Source organism: Patiria miniata, unplaced genomic scaffold (assembly GCF_015706575.1).
Source record: "Patiria miniata isolate m_02_andy unplaced genomic scaffold, ASM1570657v1 HiC_scaffold_5, whole genome shotgun sequence".
NCBI lineage: Eukaryota > Metazoa > Echinodermata > Asteroidea > Valvatida > Asterinidae > Patiria > Patiria miniata.
In genome coordinates, this window is record NW_024037072.1 from 19,949,086 (window position 1) to 19,958,309 (window position 9,224).

Sequence of the window (9,224 nt, forward strand, 5' to 3'; positions counted from 1 at the left end):
GACGTAGCCGTAGCTTTGGAAGCCCGTTTCGGACACGGCCTTACACTGCCTTCAGGCAGTTTCAACGGTGTATTGACCTAACAATCTTCTTTGCTCAGTTTCCGTTTTTCCCTACCTCATTGTCCCCCTTTTCCCACAGGAAGGGGGGGGGGGCAGTGCCCTCCATTGCTCCCCCTTCACGACGTTCGGGGTTATTTTATAGCTTTGTTCCAAAAGTGTTGTTTTATTTTATTACACCTAATACAAAACATTTCTGGCCTTCAGCATTTGCAAAGCAATTTTACCTAGAAAGGGAGGAGAGACAGATCCTACAGTGCAGCGGCTGCAGATAAAAAAAAATGGTCGGTGGGCTTGGACTGGGGTTCAGTTGACTGTCTCTCATCTTGTCCCAGCAATGTCCCTGTTAGTCTCGAAGGCAGAGACTGCATCTCTCACTTGTCCAGGGACACATACGCATAATAGCAGTTGACCTTTTTTGCACACACATCCGTCGAAGATGGCTGCTGAATATACTCGTAGATCGACGGATCTGATATTCTCGCCTCTGGCACTCTTCTATCTTGACATGTTGCCGGTACTGCAGTTTTACAGTCAGTATACAGACTTATAGTCGAACTATAATTATGGTTAACCAATGGTCAACAATAGATCTTGCGCGAACTTGCCCAGCTGTGGCGTAAGGTCGACGAATATCAGGAAGAGGTCCATATGTTTGCTCTCTATATATTTCTCCTGTAGTTGAAGGGCAGTGAAGATCATGCCCATGTTCCCTCGCTCGGTTGGGGCGAAACTTTCCGCACTGCTCTAGTGGAAGTCCTCTGCCAGTAAGTGCGATGAGTGGATCACTCGGGGCCAGTATATCCGTCTCCCCGCGATGATTGATGGGCCTGGGTAAAGGGAAGCCCGTGCTGTTGTTGCGATCTCAACCGTCCCCATTTCAAATTGTAAAGGTGCATGATGGTAGTTGAACTCGTACTACTGCGAGACCTCACGGCTTCATAACAACAGCCAGTGAAGCCTCCCTTTACTAGTTTACTACCGGCGGGCCGTATCATAAGTCCGACGCCTTATAGGTCCGACACCTCGATCATAAGTCCGACAATGGAAAAACGCTGTTTCGGACTTACGAGGCGTCGGATCTATGAGGCGTCGGACTTATGCGGCGTCGGACCTATGAGGCGGAATAAATACATTTTATGCCTCATAAGTCCAACGCCTCATAAGTCCGACGCCTCATAAGTTCAGGCGTTGGATCTATGAGGCGTCGGACTTATGAGCGGACCCCTTTACTACTACCTGGGAGAAGACCTGGCAAATGGAATTCAATCCAGACAAATGTGAGGTGATCAGCATAACACGCAAGAAAAAAACCTGTTGTCTACAAGTACACTCTTCACGGTCATGAAATCAAACATGCGCAATCATGCAAATATCTGGGCGTCACCGCCACGCATGATTTGAAATGGAACAATCACATCAACAATTAATGTTGCATCAAAAGCAACAACCTCCTTAAACTTCCTGAGACGCAACCTCAAAGTCCGCAATTCACACATGAAGCAATTAGGATACAAGTCTCTTGTTCGGTCTCTTATGGAATACAGCTCAGTAGTCTAGGATCCGTATATTAAACACAAAGAATCTTAGTAGCCAACTGGAAATGGTGCAGAGGCGTGCAGCAAGATTTGTTTTGAATCGCTATCATCAGACGTCAAGTGTTGCAGCAATGCTGAAATCTGTGCAGTGGCAAACCCTAAGATAGGCCTAGGCGTACAATAGAAGCAAGACTGTTCTACAAAATTTACCGTGGTTTGGCTGCCGTCAACATGCCAATCGAGTCCAACTTAATCCCGAACAGAAAACTCACAAGCTTACAAAATCCCGTCTTGCTCCAGAGAATATGTCTTTCTTCCCCCGCACTGTAAGTCAACGGGACAAGCTTCCCAAATCTATTGTGGAGGCTTTGCAAACTTCAAAGAAAGCAGATTCTAACTACATGTACCAATGGGTCTTCAATGTCAAAATATAGTAGTCTACGCATTCCATCCTCAAGTTGCGAACCCAACAATGTGCCCCAGTCTTCAACGTTATGAAGTTGGCGCAGAGCTTGGAAGAAGAAGAAGAAGAAGAAGACTACCACGTTGTAAAAGTTAATTGGTACATGTACCTTGATCCCAGGCTGTCTTCTTAATGGGGCTTGCGGCCGCTGCCGAAGTTATCGAGCGTGATCGGGAGTAATAGATAACCGCACGATATTTTCTACACATGCCCTCGGTGTAGGGTTTTTTTGCATAGAAATGTTAAAATACCAACTTTTACGACAATGTAGTCGTATTGCCGAGTCGCAACAATTCCTTCTCCGGATTCAAACCTGGATGATGGAGTTCCATCCGGAAAAGTGTGTGAAGTTATCAGTATCACACTTAAAAGAAATGTCATCCAGTATCCGTACATCCTCCACGGCCAAAAGCTCAATGACCAGACAAAGTATCTTGGTGTCACCATCACCAGCGACTTCAGACGGAATAAACATGTGGATAATTATGCATCACTGCCAAGGCCAGCAACATTCTCAATTTTATCCGTCGTAATTTAAATATTAGGAACTCCAGCCGGGTCAAAGAACAAGCATATACAATCACTTGTCAGGCCAATCTTGGAATATGGTAGCACAATATGGAATCCATATACAGATGTTCTTATCACTAAGTTGGAAAAGGTTCAGCGTTGGGCTGCCCATTACTAAAAAAAAAGACCTGCCAGTTTCTTGCAATTGTGCCATGCAGGTTTCACTCTCGACAGACACAGGCATGATGCAAGAGCTTGAGACTCTGGCTGAGTGAGAGACGCAGGCTTGCAAGGCTGACTATGCTATACAAAATAAATAACCATCAAGCTACCGTTCGATATCTCAAAATATTTGTCTTCCAAGAACCATAGCAACCCCGGAAAATTCCCCGGCTTACTGCATTCCTCACTCAGTTCGAGACTATGTCATTCTTTCCTCGCACTGCGAGGGATTGGAACGTCTTGCCACAATCTCACCCTACCAAAAGTGCTGTGGTCTTCAATTGTGAAGTTAGCGCTCAACTGGAAGAAGAGGACGTCAAGTTCCACGCGAGAGTCACAGGCAGTCACAGCTCGTCCACAAGCAGTTGTAAGACAACAGAGGGCGCTGCCAACGAATACTGGTACCCATATACTGCATCGTATGCAGCATGGGACCGGACCCAGGCGACGGCGCCAGACTAATGATTGTGCAAGCATAACCATTAATTTTCTACTGTGGCAGAGATGGCGACTAACTGCAAATTGTCCCACAAATTTGTAAGGTGTCTTACTTTCTCCTCGGCTGTTTCATTTCACGCTTTGGTCGGAAAACAGTTTTCAACATAACCAAGTTGACATTGCTGCAATTATGGCTGAATAGCGAGGCGTAGAGTAGCGTGGAACACTGGCACTCTATGCCCTATCGACGCACGGTGTTTATCTGAGACGTAAGTCAAGACTGTGTACGGCGATCGTGTAGTGTAGGGCCCCTGTTTAGTTTCGATCAAATTAGAGTCAAGGGTGTTTTTTATTACTAAAAAAAAAGACCTTTTACATGTAAAGCAGACTTCTCTCAATATAATGTCACTTTTTTTTGTAATTTTTGAACAGTTTCTTGCCTATCTTGGGGTAGAAATTACGATTTTCCTACGCGCTTTATGGTTGGCAATGGTTGGTTGGTGCCGTGCGATTCAGCGCACCTAACCATGTCCAAATGTTAAAAAAAGGCAATTCATAGAGTCCGAGTTGGGCCAAATAAAAAAAAAAAAACATGTTGTTAAACGTCCTGTCTTTTTCAGAAAAAAAGGAAGGAAAAAAGACGCCAAAATTATGTCATTGTTTAAAATTTATCATTTTTCCGGTTTTTTTTCCAAAAAAAAAAGGAGGCAGCCTCAAAAAGGAATTCTAAAAAGGAATTCTAAAAATGGAATTCTAAAAACGGAATTCTAAAAATGGAATTCTAAAAGAAATCCATAGGCCTATCCATCACTTATTTCCCCTGCATCTGCAATGACCTATCAACCATCAGAAAGCGATAACATGTCGTAAAAAGTCAAATTTAGCAGGCAAAATATTAAATCATGATTTACTGAGAAAACACTTTGCATTTTTCAGACAAGTCTCGTAGGGTTTGTGCACAGGGTGTCAAATGCATGATGTCCAGGCATTGAATTCTTTCCTGCTTAAATATCCTGAAAAATTGTGTTTCTTGAATTTGAAATGTACACTGGCTTTAAGACTTGATATTCGCCATGGAACCTATTTTAATTTGTACCTGGTAAATAACCAGGAAAACTAAAATACATGTTGGTCAAAATTGCATGATTGTCCTACGATCTGGAAATAAAAAACATTGCAGTCATTTTTCCATAAACAATACCACTGCTGGCATTGATTCTGCTAGATCAGTTTGTCCCAGCAGTGTTTGCATCTTATTCTACTCTAAAATAATATTAATTATGTTACAACCCTCTTCTTGTAATTATATTACAACCCTGTTCTGAAGCCTATGTTTGTGATTGACAATTAGGTGGAAGTGCTGTACAGTAACAACTCCCAGATCTTAAGGCCACAGACATCACCAGCACTTTTCTTAAAGCAGGGGGTGTCTTCATCAGAGGACCAACGGTGCAGGCCATCATGTCCAAGGCAACCAAGCGAAAACACGTGACCAGGGAGGTTCTGGATGAGTACACTCTACCCGAAGATCATCAGCAGATTGTTAAGGTTTGTAAAAAGCAGTGGTGGTATTAAAATCCGGATTTTTAAAATTCGGTTTGAATTTCACTATTCGGGTTCAATTATGGGAACTGGATGTTTGAAATCAACATTTAAAAAATTTAAGCCTCCTGTTTTTTTCGGGCGACAAAAGCTAAAGGAAACGTATGGAACTTCCCCAAAATTCGATTAACCCTAACTCCCTAGGCCTTTTTGCTAGGATGTAGCCTCAATCCTGCAAAATCCTCCAATTGGCCTCATGGAAAAATACCATATAGCCTCAATCCTGCAAATTCCTCCGTTGTTTCTTGAATATGGTCCATGGAGGGGTGACCACTGCCTGAATCCTGCAAAATCCTCCGGCTATGAGTGTCAATAGGCTGAGGCAGAGGCAGTGACATCCTGGAGCAGTGCGGAGGATTTCAAGTATAATCAATGACTAAATTTATGCACGGCTGAGCATAAACAACACAAGGTCCGGCCCAAGACCTTGACACAGTGCGTACTCCGAAATCAGCAACACACTCTTGCCATGTAACCTCAATCCTGCAAATTCCTCCATTTTGCAAAAAGGATTTTGGAGGATTTGGGATGGTTTGGGTTAATGGTCTCTGATTGTAAACACTTTCACTCACTTGTGGTCTTCTTGGATCATTAATTGACTGATCAGAGAGTTCCCACCCGTTTACAGCTCTTGGAGTGTTTTTTGAAAGGCCCAGTGGTCATTGATTTCTGTAAACCATTCTCAATCATCATGTAGGGCATAGCATGCAGCACCTCAATCGTCACATTTTGTTGGTTTGACTGAGCTGACTGGAAAGTTCCGTGAACTCAGACACTGTTACTCGGCTTGAAAAAAATGAGGATATAAAAGCGGATTTTGAATCTCCAATTTCTCCCGCCACTCGTAGAAACTGTCCCGGAAATCTTTTGGTCTATAGGAATTCAGTGTATCACACAGATGGTAATATTGTTGTTGATTTAACCATTGCCATTTTTCTTCACCGCTATTTCATCGGCAGATCAGAAGAACATTTGTTATTGAAGGTGGATTTTCATCATCAATAGGAATTTTTCCCTCACCATTGGAAGACAAAGAAAACAAAATAAACTTAACCGTCATACTATTTAAGAGGTCACAAACGGTCAAAATTTTCTTCCTCACCTCCTGGTATACTGTGTACAAACCGATGGGGGTCTTGACCAATATTGACCCAAGTAATGACAAGGTTCACAATGCAATAGGAGGGTCCTGTAGTGGAAATAAAACGTCTTTGTTTCAGTGTCTTCAGACAAAGTTGATCCGAAATTTTTTCACTTCAAATTAAAAAAGAAAGAAAGTCAAACATAGAAGAGTCATCTTTGAAAGTTTTTTTTCTGAAACTTTAAATAAAAATCATATTGCAAAATGTAGGTGTCATTAAGCATGTATATGTTCATTCAATTCCACATAATACACTTATGCACTAAAATATTGTGTGAAAAAGAAAAGAAATGCACCAACCAGTCTCTATGTCAGCCATTCAGTGACCTTTAAGTATAAATGTCATGCTTTTAGTAGTGAAAAAGCATTTTGTGCGTGGTATTTAGTTTAATGCACTTGTCTATGACTTTGTCATAAAAGGTGACCGCAAGCAGGGGTAACAACCTTCATGAGGTACAGACTGCGACAGGGGAACAGTTTCTGGTCAGCATGCCGACCAGGTTTCGCAAAAACGTCTGGATTAAAAGAGGTATGGAGCATTAAAATATGTGACCGGCTCCAAAAAAAAAGGTATTAAGTCGCGCTGTGCATTATTGTGTAATGGCCTGCTCAACATTGAGAGGGTAAAAATTTAATTTTCATATTTTATCGTGAATTTCGATAAGTGGGAAAAAACAACCATTTTGTGTGCATCGTTCTGTTGTTCTACAACAAAGCCAGCTATTTCAAAGCCTGTTTTCTCAGTTGTGTAATTTAAAATCCAAGGAAGTAATTAATATGCAAATACGTCACATCTCCAGAACGGGAGGGGCTATGGAGCTCTATTATATGCCAAATGAAAGCTTACATTGTTGGTTTTCCAACCATGTATATTAAAATTTCACTTTTTTGCTACATAATACCCTTTTTTGTGGAACCGGTCACATAAAAGGATTCATTAACACTGAATCCCTGGGCATTCTTGTTTGGATCATCTAAGTCTATACTAAATATTAAATTGGTAAAAAGGAAAATTACTCTTTTGACGGTCTGTTAGTTCTGATGCCGATCTGATGTTTTCTTTCAGGTGACTTCGTGATTGTAGACCCCATTCTGGAAGGGGATAAAGTCAAGGCTGAGATAGCGACCATCCTGTACCCAAAGCAGATCAAATATATTCAAAAGGAGGGACTGTGGTAAATATCTTTCCTCAATTTTAGTTTTAAATTTGTATGTTGTGTTTTAACGAGCAAGAGAATCGTCTTTATCCCAAGTTTGGGCATCTGCAACCCTCTGTGAAATGGCTTTCATTTTGCACACAACTGAACCTGCCCTGCGAAAGCCAACTTATTGTCTGGCAGCCAATAATTTGAATTTTGTGAAGAAATAATTCAATAACTATCAGTGTAACTCAAAAATAACACGGGAAATGCCTCTTTAACCCTAACTCCCTAGGGTGGTTTATTAGGAACCTTCCTCATCCTTGCAAATCCCAACACCATGGACCCTGTTTGTTTGTGGTATGCCTAATCCCACCTAAAGCACAGTCAGTTTACTAGTGCAGTACTTGTCCTTACAGATCCCAACAATCCCTGGTGTTGGAGTTTGGCTGGTTGGGATCGTTAGGGTTAATGTATTCTTCCTCCAAGAGTGATTATCTAAGGCAAACGACCTACCACCCCCCCCCCCAAAAAAAATCTTTTTAATGACAATTGAATGGCAAATTACAAAGTTCCGAGGTAACAGGGACAGGAAAAATGTCACGCTTTGGGCCAAAATTGATAGAATGACCCATATGTGTATTCCTTTGCATCCACCAGGCCAGATGAGTTTGCAAGCAAACCGCCCAGTGGGGAGTCGGACATTGCACACGCGGTCAACAATCTGGACCTGGATACGATCACCAAGGATGTGTCTAAGATCACGCTGGGAGAAGAGGATCCCACCAGCCCTGCAGAACAAGATGACTACGAAAGCGACAGCGATAATGACGATGACTTGTTTGTCAACACCAATCGCCCCTCGGTGACCTATTACTACTCCGAGACTGATGAAGAGGAGGAAGGGGCGGGGCTTAGTGATGATGAGGGGGCGGATGAAGAAGGAGGAGATGAGGGCGGAGAGAGATAGGCGTTCCCTCTGCTGGGTTTAGAACAGTGCCACAGTGTTGCAAACGGTTACATTAGATAAGATGCAGCTTGGACAAATCTAGTTGGAGCTGCCACATGTTGAGCGCCGTGGCCTCGTGGTCTGAAGCATTGAGCTCACAGTCTGTGGGATAATTCTGCAGGTTGTGGGTTTCGAGTCCAGCCTAGGGTCATGGTGCGCGTGTCCTTGGGCATGGCACTTTGTCACTCATTGCTCCACTCTACCCAGGAGTAAATGGGTACCTGTGAGGGCAGAGATGGTTATTGTGACTGATTTTAGCTGCTTTGCATCGAAATGACAGCATCGAGCTGTATACTCCCCAGGGAGCTGAGATGGTCTTTGGAATGTTTCATTACCCCATGATCAGGGGAAATAATAATTTAAACCGCTTTGATCTTAGTTAAAAGCGAAATACAAGTATTCATTATTATTATTACGCACCTAGAATACTCAATGTTCAAAATTTGTTCCGACTGATGTGGTACGCGGATAGTAAATGTCAGATTTTCATTTTTAATTTATCGTCGGACTGAGGGATAATTGCCATGTGTCGTGATGTCAGCTGATCTCCGATGCCTGATAAGTGTGGCGGCAGTGGTTGAGCTTACCTGGAACCTTTTGAATGCCCTTTCGGCTCTAAAGCATATACATATAGCACCAAGTGATGATTTTTTTCAGATGCAAATTTCTCCAATCGCTAAGACATTGTCATTGAAAATTGTAATACTCTCAAAATTATCCAGATATTCATTTGTATCTTCACGGCAGTGTTTCTGCATCTGCAATTGACAGCAAATGTAATGTCAAAGAAACAATGCATCCTAAAATACCAGGAGGTTTGTCGCTGAAGAGAGGAAACTAAGGGCCCCCCAAAAAGTCTCCGGTTTCTGGTATGGAGCTTGCCCCAGTAGTGGTGCGGCGACGCAGCTTTTTTTTTTTGACTGTTTTTTTTCTTCAAATGTCGGCTGATGACTGCATATGGTGCCCAACTAAATTTAGTGGAAAATATATGGGAGCCAAGAGAGGCCACATAAAGCTTATACTCGATTGAACCCCATCTAAAAACACGTTAAAATTCTGCAGCAGCAGGATTCCAGTCAAACCAGTGAGTTTGGCGGTTTTAAGA

General features: G+C 42.5%; 1 protein-coding gene across 1 annotated transcript; it reads left to right on the forward strand.

Annotated features, from left to right (window-relative positions):
• The first annotated feature begins 3,239 nt into the window (after window positions 1-3,239).
• Window positions 3,240-8,854, forward strand: LOC119741752 (probable RNA-binding protein EIF1AD). Its single transcript, XM_038217634.1, has 5 exons — window positions 3,240-3,497; window positions 4,580-4,776; window positions 6,392-6,500; window positions 7,038-7,146; window positions 7,771-8,854. The coding sequence occupies exons 2-5, from the start codon at window positions 4,690-4,692 to the stop codon at window positions 8,078-8,080; spliced, it is 615 nt and encodes a 204-aa protein (XP_038073562.1). The 5' UTR covers window positions 3,240-3,497; window positions 4,580-4,689; the 3' UTR covers window positions 8,081-8,854.
• Window positions 8,855-9,224: the final 370 nt, after the last annotated feature.

What these genes read in the sequence shown, in the direction of transcription:
- LOC119741752 (XM_038217634.1), top strand. Translation starts at nt 4,690, where the DNA reads ATGTCCAAGGCAACCAAGCGAAAACACGTGACCAGGGAGGTTCTGGAT. An exon ending in ATCATCAGCAGATTGTTAAG is followed by an intron (nt 4,777 to 6,391) that starts GTTTGTAAAAAG and finishes TTGTCATAAAAG; the next exon opens with GTGACCGCAAGCAGGGGTAA. An exon ending in AAACGTCTGGATTAAAAGAG is followed by an intron (nt 6,501 to 7,037) that starts GTATGGAGCATT and finishes GTTTTCTTTCAG; the next exon opens with GTGACTTCGTGATTGTAGAC.